This window comes from Oryzias latipes, chromosome 21 (assembly GCF_002234675.1).
Source record: "Oryzias latipes chromosome 21, ASM223467v1".
In the NCBI taxonomy this organism is placed as follows: Eukaryota; Metazoa; Chordata; class Actinopteri; order Beloniformes; family Adrianichthyidae; genus Oryzias; species Oryzias latipes.
In genome coordinates this window covers 16,824,423-16,844,509 of record NC_019879.2, presented here as the reverse complement: position 1 = coordinate 16,844,509, position 20,087 = coordinate 16,824,423, and the positions used below count along the sequence as shown (strand labels likewise).

Genomic DNA, 20,087 nt, shown 5'->3' with positions numbered 1-20,087 from the left:
AAAAGTACTTTGCTGGTAACGTTTATTTAAGATAATGCTTGTTGCTTCTGTACTAGAGGAGTAACAGTCAACCGACTTAATTGATTGATCAGTTTATTTTAATATGATCCAACAAGATGGATTTGTTTAAAGTAAGTAATTAATCCAATTGACCTATACCATTATAAATTTGTTTCAAAATGAAATACAGTGAAAATATCGATATTAGAAAATATATGGGCACTGTAGGTTTATTATACTATAATGTAGAAATGACATCACAATGGACAAGACATGAGTGATGGCAGCAAAAAATGATCAACCATCGTTCCAGTCCAATGTGTGGGAACACTTTGAATTTAGCGTGTTGTGACCATACAGTGAGCTAGAATGTTCTAAGAATGATCTGTTTGGATTACTCTTATATGGAAAAACAACAGTGGGCTGAACCTTCCATTCATTCTTGTTTACGTGTTTGTTTGTTTGTATACACATTTAATTTACATTTGAATATCTTGCAAGAAACACAAGAAATCTGGAAAACTTCACCTGCACTGCTCAGTATCCAGGTATTTATCTCTCTGAGTCACACTGGCTTAATTTTTGGCCACAGATGATGATGTCCTGGATTGATTGAATCGGATCGTTAACGAACCGTTATCAAATATAAATCGGATCTGCAACTACAAATTATGATGAATTTATGTTAAAATGAGTCATTACATTCCAACGTATAAATCACCTCCATAAAGTAAACAGGAAGAATCGCTGCAAAAAAGAAACCATGCTAAATGTTAGAGTAACAAATAAATGGTGTCAGCTTGTTGTATGATTACTGAAAGCTTATTAAATCATCTTATCGTTGGAGCCTTCGCGTCACCCACCTGAATGTCACCGTGGAAGAACACAACATGCTTGTTGCCACTCTTTCCACTTGAATCGGAGCAGTCTGTGTCGGGCTGCAGCAGCAGCAGGTCGTTGACTCTGCTGGGATCACAGCCTGGAACTCCACGCAGCCTCTGCAGCTTCTTCCCCAGGAGCTGGGAGGAGCTCATCCTCTCCGCCGACGTGATCACCTTCGCCACCGTTACGAGAGAAAGCCCTACCGCTACGGCTCTGGTGACTAGCATGGGACGCTAAATTAAACCGATGATTTGGCGTTTTCCCCTCTTTGCGCAGTCCGTAATAATCATAATTCCGCTCTGCCGCTGTCAGCTAGCTAAAATCACGACGTCCGGTACTTTAGCTATTAAAGACAGCATAGGTTTAATAACATACTATAGATTAAAATGTCTGATACTTATCGATGTGCGTCTCTGTCCGTATTAAAGCAATGTCTGTCCAGGAATAATAAATGTGCTGCATGTGTTTCGTTCTGACAGTAACACTATGTCCACGAAGAGGCGCTGTAAAATAATAAAAAACACACCAAACCCCGGAAGAGCGTACCTAAACAATCTTCTGCGCATGCCTACATGTATTTTCAGAGATTCAAACACTTTAGCAAGATGACACACTTTTGGGCACTTCCGGTGATGTGCTAACAATGTAAGTTGTGAGAAAATGCTCATTTTGATTTCATGCGTATTACATAAAATCATGTTATTGGTTACATTTAGGGGCTTTAAAAACACGTACAAAAAGTATCATTAAATAGTATCGTGTATATATGTAAATACGTAAAAAATGGAAATACGGAAGTTTACAAAGACCAAAATAAATGTAGCTAGTCATCTTGCGGTTTTTTTAAACCTCAACTTTAGCGGAACTGAAAAAAGTCGTGTGTGAAACCTGTCGTGGAAAAACTCGTAACTATTTCTGGCCTGCAATTGACTCTGCTCAAATGAAGTGTACAAATGCATAAAGGAAGCTAACTTGACCGGACGTATCAACAGCAGTCCGTCAGCGCTGCCTTGACATGTCTGGCAACAGCAGGTTGTATGTTCTCCTCTAAGTTCAACCTGGACTGTGAACCTCTTTGATAACTCCAGGATATTTGTAGAACCAATTTAGGTGGCTGTACCGAACATTTATGCAGACCTCTGAGGATTTGTATCTAACACCTGGGATATCTTTTTTGCAGAAAGGTAATCTTTACCACAACAATACTAACCACTTTTTTCTGTTTTCTCGGTATAATAAAAAATTAAACATTACTAGAGTCATTTGCCATTTTTTATTTGCAGCTGCTCACCAATGCATGCAAATGTATACAAATAGATTGTTTTTAAAAACATTTTAATTATACGTTAATAACAAAAATGAATAATAATTGCAGGATCATGTCTGTAACTTCCTCATAAATGTCAATTCGGTGTTTGCATGTTTAAATTGCATCATAGGAAAAGATGGCAAGCTGGACGAATTTTAGTAGGTTGAAGTTGGAAGTAGGCTGCAAACTGTCAAAACAACCTTTATGAAGACACCTTTTTTTTCTTAGTTCTTATTTCACTTGCAAAGCTTAAGCTCCAGAGTTTAAAGTGTTGGAGCCCCAGATTGCTCTGATTGGTTCAAAATGATGTTGTGCCAGTCAAGTTCTTCAGATGAGGCACATCAAAGGAGCCTTTAAAGATATACCCATGTTGCTACCCACACACATCAAATGAAACAAGTGAAAGCTAGAATTACCAGGAAGATATTAAAGGTGGTATGGTTTCTTAACTTAAGACTTGTACACAGACAGAAGCAAGAAAACTTTAAAAAAAGTTGCATTGCTATGGCAGCAGGTAAAACATCAGACAGTGGAAATTAAAAAATAAATGTGGCTCAAGAGTTGGAAGATTGACTAAATCAGAAAAGTCATTTATTTGCAGATTGAAAATAAATATCTATATACAAAATAAACTTACAACCATATTGTTTAAAATATGTCTTCTGGTTTTAATAAAACTACATGTTTCTATTAAGATTGTATTTCTATTCTTCATGTAGTCTGCTCTTCACATGTCAGTTGGTGTAAAACACTTGGCATTATGTTACATATGAAAAGTGCTATATAAACACAAAGATTGATTTGATCTGATCTAAGTATTGGTGCTGTTGCAGAGAATGAGTTCAAGCATCTTGGGAAGACAGCTGGTGGCGTGTCTCCTCAACATTTCTGAGGCACGCAGGAAAGATCTGGTGGAAACTGTTGCCAGGGCTGCCTTGTACAACACAGAAGGTAAGCTTAGTGTTCTGATAGCAAGTATTTTCCTAAAATTTTCAGAAGTTTGCACACTGGTGTTGGACCGTTCTTTTTAAAAATGACATATTTTATATTTTTTTACTGTAACCAACAAATCCATCATTGATATACAACACAAATCAAGCTACTCTGAGCTGCATGCAAAAGCTTCTGGTGAAACATTTGAATACCAGAAGAATTTCAACAAAACAGCAAAACTCAAAAATTCCTGTCTTCAGAACGAGCACTGAAAGCGCACGCGCTGCGAGTCATAGACACGCCTCTTTTCTGTTTTCACGGAGGTCCTTGCGTGAAAGGGGTGTGCACAACTTCTGTGATGTTTGCATCTAAAATAAGTAGGATGAGCTGGTTTGAGGATTTCTGTGAACGTGTGAAGCTCAGGGGAGGGAGGAAATAAGACAGAGAAAGAGAACAGTTCCCAGCCAAGCGAGATAAAGGTTCGGTTCGTTTTTGAGCGCAGGTTCAGGAGTTCCGGCTCTGAACTTGTCTTCAGCCACCAGCTCTGGTTGTGCGCTCCTCCTGCGTGCACATGACTTGATCAGGCCGAAATGTTGGAAACAGTTTGAATTTGGAAAGTCACGTGCACGTCAGCGATCTCCATTTCATTAATCCTTCATTTAGCGCTCTCAGACTCAGGCATGACTGACGCACGCGCACACAACCCACGTGACTGCGGTGGTTCTATGAGTGACGGAACTGTCCGGTAATGACGTCACCCTTCCAGATTTGGATTACCTTCCACTATCCATGATCTGTAATGACAACAATCTGCATTACTTTTATGGATAAATACATGTTATGATGTCATTTTACGTCACTGAATAAAGCTATACACATGTTATGATGTCATTTTACGTCACTGAATAAAGCTAGACACATGTAATGATGTCATTTTACGTCACTGAATAAAGCTAGACACATGTTATGATGTCATTTTACGTCACTGAATAAAGCTAGACACATGTTATGATGTCATTTTACGTCATGGCAATCAAGCAGTGAATCTTTAAATATACCTTGAGTTTCCCAGGAGAAACATCTCAAAGTTCAATATAGAAATTTAAACACTTTTGATTAACTGTGTTCTAAGATTAAATCTTTAAAACTGACAGACGATCTAAAGAAGAACAGACTGAAAGAAAAAATGTCAAGAAAAGGAAATAGACAAACTGAAGCCTTTGAGCTGAGGGTAGGCAGTGAGTTGGTGGGAAATAAGGGGGTCTATATAGTTAAGGAATTCCTGGGAGAAGGAGGTTTTGGAAAAGTGGCTAAATGTAGTAAATTGTGGAGTCTAGAATATTACGCTGTTAAAATCATGAAAATATCCAGAGAAGGACAGAAAGAGTTTGAAACAATGAAACTGATCCAAGACCTGGACCCTGATGAGAACCACTTGATTAAGATGTACGAATGCTTCACATATAGAAATATGACTTGCATAGTGTACGAGCTCTTGGAGGTCAATTTTCATGATTCCTTGATGAATGAGCAGCAGCTGGTCCCTTTGTGTTATATCAGATTCATTGCTCAGCAGTTGCTCAAGGCTCTCAAAGCGCTCAAAAGTATCGGTGTGGCACACTGCGACATAAAATTAGACAACATTATGTTTGCGGATCTAGATGACATGAATGTAAAACTCATAGACTTTGGTCTGGCTGTAGAGACACATGAACTTTTAACCGGAACCAAAATGCAAGTAACTCAATTCAGAGCTCCTGAAGTTATCTTGGGTCTCCCTTTAGATGAAAGCGTTGACATGTGGGCACTTGGCATGGTGTTGGCCTGTGTTTACTGTGGATATTATCTCTTTCCATCAAGTACCGAATACGAAACAATTCGAGCTATGGTGCAGATATTTGGTTTACCTGAAGCTGACGTTCTCGATAGGGCAAACTACAAAGATGCCTTTTTCACTAGGGACAACGGTGACTTAAGACTATGCACACCAGAAGAATACACCGAAATAACTGGGAATAGAGTGAGATGCATGAATACTGTGATAGATTTCGATGCTATGACTGATCAACATCGGAATATGTACGAAATGCACGATGATGACGACCACAAAGCTTTCATTGACCTTCTCAAGCGCATTCTGGAAGTCAATCCTCAACGCAGAATCACACCAAGTCAAGCCCTCGAACACGACTTCATCACCATGAAGCACCTTGCAGGAAAAAGTAAGGCAGCATATGCTGCTGGATGTGAAGGCGTCATGGGAAAGACGCCGCCGTCAGAAGCACAAGTAAATCCCTCAGCATCTTCTAGTTCAAGCTTGAGTGGATCCTCTAACCAAAGCCTGATATCATCAATGTCAGAAAGTGAAATTGTAGACGTGAGGGAAGTTCTTTCAGCTGGAAGTGCAGATGAACAATCAAGTCACTCCAGCCTTAACAGCTCTGACTCCTGTGAGAAACCCGTGTTCCAGGAAAATTTGGAAAAGCCGGAAGATCTGCAGACAAACAAAGACAAGGCAAAAATGTCAAGAAAAGGAAATAGAAAATCGGAAGCCCTTGAGCTGATGGAAGGCCATTATTTGGTGGGAAATCAGGGGATCTATAAAGTTCAGGAATTCCTGGGACAAGGAGGTTTTGGAAAAGTGGCTAAATGTACTAAATTGGGAAGTCCGGAAATGTATGCAATTAAAATCATAGCAAATGTCCAAGAAGGCAAGGAAGAGTTTGAATCCATGAAACTAATCCAAGTTCTGGATCCTGATGAGCACCACTTGATGAAGATGTATGAGTGTTTCTCATTTCAAAATGTGATTTGCTTGGTGTACGAGATCCTGGAAGAAAGCTTGGAAGATTTCTTGATCAAAAATGAATGCAAAGCCACACCTTTGACTTATGTCAGAGCTATTGCTCAGCAGATGTTTCAGGCTCTCAAAGCCCTCAAAAGTATCGGTGTGGTTCACTGTGACATAAAATTGGACAACATTATGTTTGCGGACAAAAAATCCTTGAAATTCAAACTCATAGACTTTGGTCTGGCGGTAGAGACAAAGGAACTTCCAATCGGAACCGAAATCCAAGTAACTCGATTCAGAGCACCTGAAGTTATCCTGGGTCTCCCTTTAGATGAAAGCGTTGACATGTGGGCACTTGGCATGGTGTTGGCCTGTGTTTACTTTGGAAATTATCCCTTTCCATCAAGAACCGAATACGAAACAATACGAGCTATGGTGCAGATATTTGGTTTACCTGAAACTGACGTTCTCGATAGGGCAAGCTGCAAAGATGCCTTTTTCACTAGGGACAACGGTGACTGGAGGCTATGCACACCAGAAGAATACACCAAATCAACTGGGAAAGAATTGAGAAAAAAGAATCATGTGATAGATTTTGATGCTATGACTGATAAACATCGGAATATGTACGAAATGCACGATGATGACGACCACAAAGCTTTCATTGACCTTCTCAAGTGCATTCTGGAAGTCAATCCTCAACGCAGAATCACGCCGAGTCAAGCCCTCGAACACGACTTCATCACCATGAAGCACCTTGCAGGAAAAAGTAAGGCAGCATATGCTGCTGGATGTGAAGGCGTCATGGGAAAGATGCCGCCGTCAGAAGCACAAGTAAATCCCTCAGCATCTTCTAGTTCAAGCTTGAGTGGATCCTCTAACCAAAGCCTGATATCATCAATGTCAGAAAGTGAAATTGTAGACGTGAGGGAAGTTCTTTCAGCTGGAAGTGCAGATGAACAATCAAGTCACTCCAGCCTTAACAGCTCTGACTCCTGTGAGAAACCCGTGTTCCAGGAAAATTTGGAAAAGCCGGAAGATCTGCAGACAAACAAAGACAAGGCAAAAATGTCAAGAAAAGGAAATAGAAAAACGGAAGCCCTTGAGCTGATGGAAGGCCGTAATTTGGTGGGAAATCAGGGGATCTATAAAGTTCAGGAATTCCTGAGACAAGGAAGTTTTGGAAAAGTGGCTAAGTGTACGAAATTGGGAAGTCCGGAAATGTATGCAATCAAAATCATAACAAATGTCCAAGAAGGCAAGGAAGAGTTTGAATCCATGAAACTAATCCAAGTTCTGGATCCTGATGAGAACCACTTGATGAAAATGTATGAGTGTTTCTCATTTCAAAATGTGATTTGCTTGGTGTACGAGATCCTGGAAGAAAGCTTGGAAGATTTCTTGATCAAAAATGAATGCAAAGCCACACCTTTGACTTATGTCAGAGCTATTGCTCAGCAGATGTTTCAGGCTCTGAAAGCACTCAAAAGTATCGGTGTGGTTCACTGTGACATAAAATTGGACAACATTATGTTTGCGGACAAAAAATCCTTGAAATTCAAACTCATAGACTTTGGTCTGGCTGTAGAGACAAAGGAACTTCCAATCGGAACCAAAATCCAAGCAATTCCATTCAGAGCACCTGAAGTTATCCTGGGTCTCCCTTTGAATGAAAGTATTGACATGTGGGCACTTGGAGTTAGTTTGGCGACTGTTTACAGTGGAAATTATGCTTTTCCGGATGATTATGATTATGAAACCATCAGAGCGATGGTGCAGATATTCGGGTTACCAGAGGAAGAACTTCTTTCTGCAGGACTAAACACTCAAAACTATTTTACTTGGGACAGCGGTGTAAACGGCTGGAGGCTGTACACAGCAGAGGAATATACCCAAAGAACAATGTCAAATGTCAATGGGAATCATGTGATAAATCTTGACCAGATGACTGAGATTCATCAAAAGCAGTTTGACATGTACGATGATGACGACCACAAAGCTTTCATTGACCTTCTCAAGCGCATGCTGGAAGTCAATCCTCAACGCAGAATCACGCCGAGTCAAGCCCTCGAACACGACTTCATCACCATGAAGCACCTTGCAGGAAAAAAGTGCTGTCAAGATGACGACGTCATGGGAGACAGGCAGCTGGGACGAAAGAAAAAAAACCTCTCCAGTGATAAACACGGTTCTTGAAAAGTCTAGGAGTCACAAGTGTTTTAGGCGTTTTATTATTTTCTTTTGTGAATTTCTGCCTTATTAATGTTAAATTAGTTTGGGTTTTCTCCTGGAGCTCAGGTTTGCCCTTAAAAAAATTCCCATAGCTTATTAATATTGTTGCTTATTGTTAAATCATTAAAAAATGTTTTTATATTTTTTTATAATATATGTTAAATAAGTTTGGGTTTTCTCCTGGAGCTCAGGTTTGCCCCTTAAAAAAATCTCCATCCCTTATTGATATTGCTCTTTATGATTAAGATTGTAAACATTTTGTAATTTATGTTAAATTAGTTTGGGTTTTCTCCTGGAGCTCAGGTTTGCCCTTAAAAAAAATTCCCATAGCCTATTAATATTGTTGCTTATTGTTAAATCATTAAAAAATCTTTTTTTATTTTTTATAATTTATGTTAAATAAATTTGGGTTTTCTCCTGGAGCTCAGGTTTGCCCTTAAAAAAATGTCTCCATCGCTTATTTATATTGTTTATTGTTAAAATTGTAAAAATTAAAACTGTTTACTTATATTTATATATGTAAATCAATCAATCAGTCAGTCAGTCAGTCAGTCAGTCAGTCAGTCAGTCAGTCAATGAATGTTTAAACGTATGAATGAATCAATTAATGAATGAATCAATAAATGAAGGAATCAATGAAAAAAATGAATGTAATGCAACCACAGGGGGCACAATCCAGCTCCCTTTTGCCGGTCCCAAGTCCGGATAAATGCAGAGGGCTGTGTGAAAGAGAAACCCAACTAAATATATTAATCACAAACAGAGATGAATTAATATCTATATACAGTACAGACCAAAAGTTTGGACACACCTCATTCAAAGAGTTTTCTTTATTTTCATTACCGTGAAAATTGTAGATTCACACTGAAAGCTGCAAAACTATGAATTCACACATGTGGAATTATATACATAACAAAAAAGTGGGAAACAACTGAAAATACGTCATATTGTAGGTTCTTCAAAGTAGCCACAGTTTGCTTTTATTAGTGCTTTGCACACTCTTGGCATTCTCTTGATGAGCTTCAAGAGGTAGTCACCTTAAATGGTCTTCCAACAGTCTTGAAAGAGTTCCCAGAGATGCTCAGCCCTTATTGGCCCTTTTGCCTTCACTCTGCGGTCCAGCTCACCCCAAACCACCTCGATTGGGTTCAGTTGCGGTGATGGTGGAGACTGTTTGGTCTGTACTGTAAATATATGTATGTATGTATGTATAGGTGCCATCAAGATTTTGTTACATCACCCAGATTGGCTTCACCAGGGCCCTGCTCTGGAGGCGAGCAGCTCTGGGCAGGGCCCATCTCTATGGTTCTAGCCAAAGAGCAGATGTGGGATCACTCCCCCGTGGGCCCACCACCTGCAGGAGAGCTCAAAAGGGGTCAGTGCAAAGTGGGTTGGGAGGTAGTCGAAGGAAGGTGCCTCAGTGGCTGTAACCACGATGACTGAAGTTGGCTCTTGGAACTTGAAAAGTCATCTCTCTAGGATGGTGGAAGCCTGAGAGACGGATTAGACTCACTGCCATTCTAGAGTTTCGCTTGGTGAGAGGGGGCAGGCTTGTGTGGGCATACTTGTGAGCCCCAGCGCAGCCCCCTAACTTTTGGGATAACCAAAAGGCCTGTATCTGTATCTGATTTTGAGTTGTCAGAAGGTTCAGAATTGCTTTGTTTTTGAAACCTGTTCGTAAATAAAGCTTCCCCAAAAATAAGTACTCTTTGATGAAATGATAAGATCTTTGAAAAATGATAGGATGAATTATGGAAAAAAATGATTTTTAAAATTAGAAAGTCATATAAAACATTTGGAGAGAAAAAAGAATAAAATTTGAAACTCAAATTAAACAAAAACCATACACTTAATGCTGTTACCGAATGAAAGATATGCAGCTGCAAGTTTGTACGTTCATTTTTTGTTTTGCTGTTTCTCTCCCTGTTTCCCTTCAGTCATCAGTAGTTTTGTGTGGGGGTGGGGCTTTCAGCCAATTGGCTACCAGGACACGATTGACATTGGGTGATGGAGGATATGATGACATCATTTCCGCTCCAAAACAGCAGTTATTGTTGGCGCTGCCTAAGTCCTCCCTTCTCTGATTTAACAAACTTTTGGAGAGCTGTATGATGCTAAACTCTATGAAACGTGATTTTTGACTGTGGGAGGAACCGGCCGTGGTGCAGCGTTAGGGCGGTCGACCCCTGATCGTAAGACTGCAGGTTTGATTCCCGCCTTCCACGACCATGTGTCGAAGTGTCCTTGAGCAAGACACTGATCCCCACCTTGCCTCTGGTGGAAGGTTGGTGTCAGTGTTCGGCAGTGGAGCCACCATCAGTGTGTGAATGGATGAATGGTTCTGTGACTGTAAAGCACTTTGGGCTTTCGAGGAAGGTAGAAAGCGCTAAACGAGCATACGCCATTTATACGCCTCAAAACCAATGAATTCACAAGGAGAACATGCAAAGAAATTGACGATTTGAACCAGAGGCCTTCTCACTGTTAAAGTGGGAGTGCTAACCACTACATCTCCGTGCCACCTTGCTCAGGATTTGTGAATTTGTCCTTCAGAGCACAGATATGGAGTCTGCAGATCCAGTAATCCGTCATAGATCAGGCCGGCGACCCTCTGAAAGACTCCTGCAGTTGGTTTTTCCCGTCCTCTTGTTATCTTACTAAATCTTTCTAATCTCAACTGTAAAGCCAGAGTCATATCCAAAACATGTCAGGTTTACACCAGCACCAGCACCCCTGTACAGGACAAGCAGGAAGACGGTGAACCAAAGGAGCTGATCTAAAGCTATCAACAGCCTCTGACCTGAATATTCTGTAGTTACACAAATGAATTCACCGGAAACTAATTAAAAAAAGAAAAGAATACGACTGAACATCAAACTTTACTATTGCACCTGGAATTCTGATTTTCTGTCCTTTGACTCCTTCTTATTAGCTGACTCGGCACAAATCTAAAGAACACACAGCTGGATGGTTCTTGAGTGAAAGCATTTTACACAGATCTTTATGATGTCAGCAACTTCAGGTGTCGGATGCTTTGGTCTCCAGCTCTTCAAGTGCCTCCAGGCTTTTCTGAGTGACGTCATAGGTGATTTTCGAATACACACATTGAACACACAAATGAAAAAGGCTGAAGACTCATTCGTCCCATCAGACTGTTCAGTTCCTCCTAACTTACAGCAGCTGGGCTTGACAGTCAAATCAGATGGCTTTAGCTCTATACAGAACCGCCTCATTTCTGTTATTTGGTGGATTCCTCCAACAGTCATGATACAGTGACTTAAAGAGGCAAAGAGCCCCCTGCTGGTCACAGACTCCTGGTTCCTAATCCATCAAGAAACACAACGAGGAAATCCTACACCCTTTCTTTTTCCAATTCTGTTGGGATCATTAGGCCTTAATGGACTAAACTGAGTCCTAAGAATCTCTACTGGGTGACAGTGACAGGATTAGGACTTCATTCATTTGAATGTTTCTTGCTTTCTTTGCACAGTTGCATAAACTAACCTCTAGTTGGAATTGGTGCTTCAAATATGAACTGAATTCAACTGAATTATGGAAACAGAACTTGTGCAAAACCTTTTCATCATCATTGTTTTCTTTATAAAGAACTTTCCAACATCATCCATGAGTCGTGGGAAGAAATTTGTCTCGACACCTGAAAACGACAAAAACGTCATCAACATTTTGTACAGATCTTCACGCTCAGCGCTGATGTAGCTTCTGGAGCTGCCTGGACAATTGCTCACCTCTCTCCACGGGGTCATAAAAGTAACCCTCCCTCCTCAGTGAGGGCAAAACTAAAGGCACAAGATCAGCCAGCTGCTGCTGGGTTGGCGCACAAGCTGCAATCTTCTCTGCCACCTCCTTCTCCTCCTCCAACCCCCTCCTCTGCTCTGCCATTCTACACTCCTGAGATCAGATCAGTCTGATCACTTAGATTAGAACTTACCTTTACCTCATTTGTCATCCGCTGGCCTGAAGGCCTGCAGTGAGTTTATTCTTTGATGAAGTCTTATTTCAAAACTGTGAAAATGTTGCAGCTTTTCTTTCCTTGCAACCCCTTAAAGACTGTCTCACAGCTGCTATGTACAATCTGGGCATTTTCCACGGATGAAATTTCTGTCCTTTGCGATACGAGTGTGATTTACCTAATGCACAGGTGTTTCTTGTGTTTCATCATTTGTCGATGTGTGCAGATATCAGTCGAGGGGCTCGGCTGATGGGTCTGTACTTGAAACCTGCTCTGAGCTGTTTGAAATTTTGGTCGGTTGCAGTTCATGCGTAAGTCTCTTACAGGGCGGTGTCAGCTGCCACGCGGAAGGCGGGTCTGTGCTTGAAATGTTTATAGATGTATCACAGAGGAACCACTTTAAAACCACGGAACAAGTACACATAACCACGCAAGGAACACGTAAATCTGCTTAATTGAATTTCGTTATTTTGACATTCAGAGCACTGAGCAGAGATCACATCAGCACCATGGTCAGCGCCCTCTGTTGGTCCTTCCAATGGTTTGACCATTATTACCAGTTTTCATCCAGGGACAATGCGCAAATTGTATGTAGTGAGAGTGTGACATGGCTTGAACCTCAGGAATGTCACTCAGTTCTTCCAGGTAACTTTCTGAATGAGAACCAAAAGAAGAAAACATCTTAGTTTATGTGAGGCAAACTGGTAAAACAAAGGTTGGACAGAGTGCAGGGGTTTACCTGTTTGAACATCCAGGTGTTTCCTGCCCTGTAGAGATGGGATTTATGGCTCTTTGGATCATATCACATTTATTACCTTTTAAGAAGCCAGTCTGGACTTTATTCCTTTTATCCTGGAAATAATCACAGGGAGGATTGATGGGCTGAGACCTAAAAAGAGTGTGTTTGTGTACTTGAATTGTGTTATTACAGCAACAGCTAAACCAGGGGTCTACAACCTAACGCTAAAAGAACCATTTGGTCCAGTTTCTTACAACCCCTGGCTGTACCACCCTGTTTATAAAAATGTTATTTATTGGTGTTTTTGTGCTTATTACGCAATCTATTTGTAACACGTAGCTTTGAAATATTTACAATAATGAAATTCCAACAGTTGTGTATTTTATCAGGCCGTGTAACAATGTTGATTTCTTTTACTCTGACAAAAGCACAGACAAGTTCCTTTTCTAAAATCAGAGTCTCTTTCAAAAAAGATCCTCCTGATGCAGCAGATGTTCTAGCAGTTACCTTTATAGCACAATTCTGTCATTGGAGAACTTCTGAACACATACAGGAGAAGATAAGGACACATGCTTGAAACTTTTTGTAATTAACAGTTCGGACAATAGATGGAATCCTCATCATTATACTCAGTCATCGGATTGATAAAGCACACAAGGACTCTTCATTTAGTTTCATGTCAGCAGTGGTGGAAAACGAGTTTATTTTACTATTAAAAGATCACCTCATTAAAAAAAATAAGCTTAAGACCATTTTTATTTGAATTGACCATGTCTTCTTAATGATTCACCAGGGGTTAAGCGAGAGGGAACCACGGTGCTGAACATCTTTAATGATTATGACTACAACCGGTCTGTCATCACTATTGTTGCCAGTATCGGCTCAATCAGTAAGAATTTTATTTTTTGTGCTCACTGTTGCAAAACAGAAACAAATTTTCTAAACCGCATTCATTCATATTAAAAGTATAAAACCTGAAATGAGTTAAATATTGTTTGATTACAGCCCTCTGAAATTGTTTTTTTTCTTCTCTTAGTTTCATATTTCATGTCTTTCAGGGGAGGCAGTTCTGTCTGCATGTGTAAAGGCGTGTGGCCTGATTAACATGTGCACTCATACTGGAGTTCATCCATGTCTGGGCGCTGTTGACCTCATACCCATCTACCCTTTGGGAGAGGAGGTTGGAATAGAGGATTGTGCTCAAGAAGCCCGGGGTGAGATCCTTTGTGTGTGTGATTTTTAGTGAGCAATTAGCAGCAAAGTGCAGTTATTGATCTGTCATTCTCTAAATTGGCCCTGCTGTGTCATGCGTTTTGCTCTGTTTTTGGCAGAAATTCATGTAAACTTTCATCCACTGTGGACTTTTTTTCTGTATTTAATTTGGCTCTGAAAACCTTTTTCATTTGCTAATTGAAGTTATATTTTTATAACTAATGTTTTTGACCTTCAGTTTTGGGGAAAGCACATCAGTATCATTTTTACTGATAGTCTGTGTACAGTCATTTAAAAAACAAACTCTCTTTTCTGGTCTGTAGTTTTAAATACCAGAACATGAGAAAACAGCATACTTAGACCTAAAAATTAAGTGTCTTTGCAGTTTTTAATGTAGTCAAGATAAATTGATTAGCAAATGTTTCAGCTGCTTGGTTACTAGAAAAATGCACTTTATTCTAATAAATAACAGGGCTGCATATTGTTAAAAAATGTATTAAATCAAAATTCTAAAAAGGTTTTTTGTTTAAACTATAACAAATAGCCGTTTAGGCAAACATGAGGGGTGATGATGTGGGCATGTTTTGAAGACACATAATATGACATAATATAATACATAATAAAAAATGTAGTCAGTTATAAACTCAGAGGAAAAGCACAATATTCTGGAGTCCAATATTTGATCACAACTTTGCCAGATCAGATTTGACTTAAACACCAGAATAAGAATAGGAACTAGAAAAAACAGGTGATGTTGCTTTACCCCAGTAAAAGTTTGCAACTCTCCTTGATGGAAAGGTTTACATCGATAAACTATGAAAAGCTTATTATAACATGTTTTATACATATATATTACATACATATATATACATTAATAGGCTAATAGTAGGCAAAATAAAGTGAAATTATGGCTGCTAAGGGAGGGTTCTAACTAATTAAGAAGTGTAAATATTTTTTCACACCTTTTTTCTGCTTTTTGGATTAGGTTTTGATTAAAAAAAAGTGAGGTATATGGGATTTCATGTTTTGAAATGAGAATGTATAATTAAAGTGCAGATTATTTTTGTTAAACAATCAGACATGAGAAACAGCAGATTTTTTTATATTTTGTTTTGTGCGTTTTTGTGTTTTACTGTCTCTGGAAAGAATCAAGCTGTTAATGACGTGATGTTCTCTGTTCATTTTTTTTCACTGTGCTGTTGATTAGTCTCACACTCTACCAGTTGACTTGGCAGTGACTTGTCCTGCTGATAATGAGCAGCCACACAGCACGTGTCTGATGTTGGGCTAATTCAGTTCTGTGTGGTTGTGTAACGTTAATAGAAAAGTGCATGCCACTGTATGCACACATGCATGTGATAAGTTGTCCATGCGTCCTTAATTTTCCATCCATCTGACCAACGTCCCCCTCAGGTGTGTTTATTCTCCCATGTTTGTGTAAAGTGTGTGTTTGTGACGGCATGCTCTCCATCTGCTGTCGCCTGAAATCTATCTGTGCTCATTTCTTGTTGCTCAGCTGTGGCTCAGGGACTCACAGAGAGCGTCCAGGGCACCAGTGCCTTTCTCTTCGGCTGGGCAGATTCCCTTTTGCAGCGGGGGCTGGCACAAAGGAGGAAGGAGATGGGTTGGTTTAAGAAAACACCAGACATGCAGGCAGTCCGGCCTGACGTGGGTCCACAACCACAGAGACGATACGGCCTCACAGGTGAGCCAACAACTAGCTAAACTGATAGAATGTCTAAAAGGGAACACATCAAAAACAGGAAAGGCAAAAAATTATTACCCAATTGGCAGGTTATTTTAAAAAAGCAAAAAAATCTCCCAATGAGGTTTTTTCTAACAAAGATTATGTTGCTACTGAAAAAACTTTCTTGAAAAAAAAAAAAAAATCTTTATCTTTTATTTTGTTTTTGCAGTGAACATTTTGGGAAAATATTTACAGTTTTTTGCATATGAATTTAAATTGTAAAAAACAATGTGTGCTAATTTTTTTGTCCTTTGTGTAGCTAAATCTTAAATAACCTGCTAAGCTTTACAGAGGACCTAGACCTTCCCAAACTTTCTTTGTTGGTTTTTGAAACCGGAAAACAAAAAGTGTCATTCTAAAAAGAGACATAACATGTCCAGATGGAGAGGACTCTTTTCAAACCTTTAAACCAGCTACCTTTACAAGATAAATAGAAACTATAATTTTAACAGCACCTTTATTAAAGTCCCACTCTACTCATCTTTTTTGCTATTTTAAAAGCATTCCCAGTGGTCTTTTAATCATCATTATGCTGTTTTAAGCCAAAATCAAATAACCTGAGTCATATTCTAGATGTACTGTCTTTAGTAGCTCATTAGAATTTCCCCTCTGAGTTGTGGGCAAGACTGTTGGATGCAGAGTAAGCCCGCCCTGAGTCGTCGTCACCTCTATGTTTACGCGCTCCCTCACTAGCTTTCAGCCCCTCACAACCCCAACTTACATTAGTGATGCAACGAAAAAGGCAAGCAATATCAAAGCTATCCAGACGTACAGTTTTGAAGCAGATGCCTGTTCAGACGAGGAAAACAAAGACGTACATGGATCCAGTTGCCTGCAAGTGGATGCATGGGAATGGGGCAGAGCAGGGGGGTGTGGCCCGCCGATTGTAGATTCTACATCAGAATTACAAGCTTTTCCCAACTGAAGTATTTGTCTGCTCCCGATTAACAACTGCTTGAATAATAAATACTTGGAAATGCAATTTTGAGCATAATTGTCTTTACATACGTCCTCCATCATGAGAAAACAAAAACACAATTTGTGGATTTTTAAAGAAACAGTCAGCCTTTTGGTGTCCTGCTTATGTTTTCCTTTCTTTCAGTTTGATGATATGAATGAAAGTAAAAATAGGATTCTATCATAGTACAAAATGTGATGCATCATGTCTGCTAAAGTCAGGTTGAAGCTAATCTATCAATCTTCTTTTCCTAGTTCAGAGCAATAGTAGAGCAAAACATCTGATGAAAGCATTTCCTCTTAGCTTTATTTCATTTTTGCAGTACTTGCCACACACAAACCTCTGCCTCTCTGACTTTGCTGAAGGTGTTGGAGCCAGTCCGTACGTAATGAACTGCAACGTCACCATCAACACCCAGGACATCTCTGTGGGCCGCAGCATCGCCACAGCCATCAGGGAGTCCACCCCAGGGGGCCTCCCTGGAGTACAGGTTCTGGCTTTACCACATGAGGGAACTGTTGAAATTGCTTGTAATGTGGAAAGCGTGAAGGGGGACCCCCCCAGCCATCTGACAGATGAACCTTGGCCATCATTTACCATAGATGGTCAAAAATACTGTCACCCTCCAGCATCTCTCATCACAGCCAGGGTAGCGGAGCTGGCAAGAAGGCAGGGGGTTGGCTTAGAGGGTACAGCTCTTGTAGGGTTCACCCCCCATGAGTGCAGGAGATTAGCAGAATTTGCTTTGTCTCAAGGAATTGCAGAATTTTGGAAGGAGCAGCGCAGGATTCACATGTGAAAGGAATCTGTTGTCGAACCTGTGAAACACAGTCAATAAAAGGCTAAATCTTTGAGTGATGAGCTGGATATTTGAACTAATATGATTTATTTTCTAATTGGACTTAAATCTTCCTTTCATAATTATTATAATATTTTACAATTTAATTTTTTAATCTGAGCAAAATAAAATAGTCTTTTCATACCTGAGTGTATACAGATAAAGCAGAATCAGTCTACTGCTGCGGCAAGAACAGCACTGCATCAGGAGAAAGGTAAATCTTGGCTACAGTGCACGGCTGTAGACAGTCTGGACCCACTGGAGGAGCCATGCTGCATGATCCAGAAAGTATTTGGAAAGAGCAAGAAGTATGCATCCTTGATCGCCTTAGTGAATGATGAATGGGTGGGGTAGTTTTTCCAATCGCCATTTCGGAGCAGTGGGTTTGAGAAGTGGGCAAATTGGTGTAGCAACAGAGTTAAATTTTGTTCTAAGAACAATTTATCTTCTGATATGAACTTCTGTGCTTTATGTGCCTATATGCTGTTACACTGTAAACATAAAAAAACCCTAATCATCACTTTTTTACATAAAAAAGACACACATTAAAGTTTGTTTTTCTTTTTCTTTTGTGATTAGCTGCATTATTTCTGTTTCTGTAGTCTGGAATAAATGATTTAAGTCTCATCAGGGGATGTGTCTCCTGCAACAAAAAACATATTCGTACTTATTGGTAAAGGCAAATTAAAGTTGAAAGCACCCCTTCTTCAACCATGTCTTCCTTTAGATTCAGGTGACATTGCAGGGCTGTACAACCCACAAGTTTACAATTCATAGCTGTAAAGTTTTCTCTCTTTCTGATCACCTATTGATTTGTTGCATGCCACCACTGTGATTAAAATGGTTAATTTAAAAAACTAAATAATTAAGCAAATTAAAATACATGCCTTTTTTGTTCTATTTGGGAAGCAAACAGTGATATTTTCTTTTTCAGCATCACAGGCGGGGACCAGCCCCACCACATCTAAGCAGTGATGCAGGTCCCCATCTAGAGCTGCAGCGGCTGAACCTCTGGAGAGGGACCTCTCCCTCTCTTGAGGAAGCACCAGAAGTAAAAATTAAAATAAAAATGAGAATGAAAAAGTAAACATTTTGATAAAAGCAATAAACAATAAAACATTTAAATAAGGTAAATTAAAATAACGCATTAAAAGTGTAGTTTAAGTTTAGAAAACAAAATAAAATGGATAAATAAAAAAAATGAATCAATAAAATAAAAGTAGTAAAAAATTAGCTAGAGCCCAGGATAAAAAGATGGGTCTTGTGCCTTTTCGTAAAAGCATTAATGCTCTCTGCGGCTCTCAGGTCCTCTGGCACACTGTTAAACGGGGGCCATAGTGCTGATTATTCTCACGTTATCAATGTGAGGAAGCTGCCACTTATATAAAACCTGCTAAAAAGACATAAATAGAAGTTTTTTTTATTTACCAAAACATGATTCGAGTTCATATTCTTTTTTCACATGTAAAACAATATTTGAAATGATATATACTTTCTATTTCAGCTATTTTAGAAAAATAATAACATGGATTTTATAAATGGTGTCAAATCCTGCACAAACATCCCTCAATATTTTGACTGAAACAGGTCAATACTCATTTAACCTATCAAACTCTGTTAGCCAAACGTGCACATTAATGTCCGGATTCAACATTAATGTAGCCCTACAACAGTTATGGCAAAAAGCAAAGCAGTTTTGGATAATGGGTATAGAAGTTTAAAAAAAAAATTCTCATAATGTTTAAAATTTTGTATAAATGCACATTTTGTAAAAACCCATTTGTTCCAATAATCTAACTGTTTCTGTCAGACAGATTTCAATTATTTTCCTTTAAGAGCTGAAAAGTTTTTCCAAGTAAAGTATTATCATAAGTGGAATTTAAAACAGAACTTTCCCTGTGGTGGACATTATGTGTCATTTCCTGTTTTGGAGCCAACAACCTTTGCGTTTCCTGATGAGCCTCTGATGATGAGATTTTTCCCATCGGCTTGACTGTGTGGGAGAGTCACCATCTGTTTGAGGAGCGGCTATTTTTTTCTGAACACAGACTGAAGCTCACAGAAGTTCAGTTCTGTCTTTTTAAGCAAATTTTGATAAAAATTCATAGGAAAAGGCTCGCTTTTCTGTGACAACTTTAGGACTGTTATTGAACGGTTTAGTCATTAGGAACTATGCTTAAGAAGACTTAAAGAATCAACCTCTTTGGATGAATTTAATCATCCTTAAAGAATGCAAAAACAGATAGTGCTCTTTCTTTATATCATGATGGAAAATGAGGCTTCCTCACTTTATTTTGCTGTATCGGTTTGTTTGCTGTAAAGCCTGGGAACGTGCTAGAGATGTGTGGGAGTCCGGAATGCTGATGAAACATACGGCATTCCGGATGTTCCCACTGTGTTTCTGCAGGTGCTTCAACACCACCTGTTTTATTTCTCAGAAAGCTTGCACTCGTCCTGAGAATAAAGAAGTGATTAC

The 20,087-nt window shown here is 39.4% G+C and overlaps 2 protein-coding genes across 7 annotated transcripts; both read left to right on the top strand.

The window, feature by feature from the left end:
- The first annotated feature begins 864 nt into the window (after positions 1–864).
- On the top strand, positions 865–18,493 carry LOC101162880 (formimidoyltransferase-cyclodeaminase). 6 transcript variants are annotated; one of them, XM_020713118.1, is made up of 7 exons: positions 865–1,098; positions 3,025–3,142; positions 13,650–13,745; positions 13,915–14,070; positions 15,585–15,773; positions 17,139–17,263; positions 17,771–18,493. In XM_020713118.1, the coding sequence occupies exons 1-7, from the start codon at positions 868–870 to the stop codon at positions 17,963–17,965; spliced, it is 1,110 nt and encodes a 369-aa protein (XP_020568777.1). In that variant the 5' UTR covers positions 865–867; the 3' UTR covers positions 17,966–18,493. The 6 variants fall into 6 exon arrangements, with proteins under 6 accessions (XP_020568777.1, XP_020568775.1, XP_020568776.1 ...); XM_011489612.3 differs by lacking the exons at positions 865–1,098; positions 17,771–18,493 and adding exons at positions 1,567–1,914; positions 1,982–2,066 and having other exon boundaries at positions 17,139–17,627; XM_020713116.1 differs by lacking the exon at positions 17,771–18,493 and having other exon boundaries at positions 17,139–17,627.
- Positions 3,152–8,249, top strand: LOC111946812. Its single transcript, XM_023951205.1, has one exon. The coding sequence runs from the start codon at positions 4,311–4,313 to the stop codon at positions 8,109–8,111; it is 3,801 nt and encodes a 1,266-aa protein (XP_023806973.1). The 5' UTR covers positions 3,152–4,310; the 3' UTR covers positions 8,112–8,249.
- Positions 18,494–20,087: the final 1,594 nt, after the last annotated feature.

Coding starts and splice junctions, on each gene's coding strand:
- LOC101162880 (XM_020713116.1), top strand. CDS start 868: ATGTCACCGTGGAAGAACACAACATGCTTGTTGCCACTCTTTCCACTT. Junction 3,143..13,649: donor TGCCTTGTACAACACAGAAG/GTAAGCTTAGTG, acceptor ATGATTCACCAG/GGGTTAAGCGAGAGGGAACC. Junction 14,071..15,584: donor TTGTGCTCAAGAAGCCCGGG/GTGAGATCCTTT, acceptor CTTGTTGCTCAG/CTGTGGCTCAGGGACTCACA.
- LOC111946812 (XM_023951205.1), top strand. CDS start 4,311: ATGTCAAGAAAAGGAAATAGACAAACTGAAGCCTTTGAGCTGAGGGTA.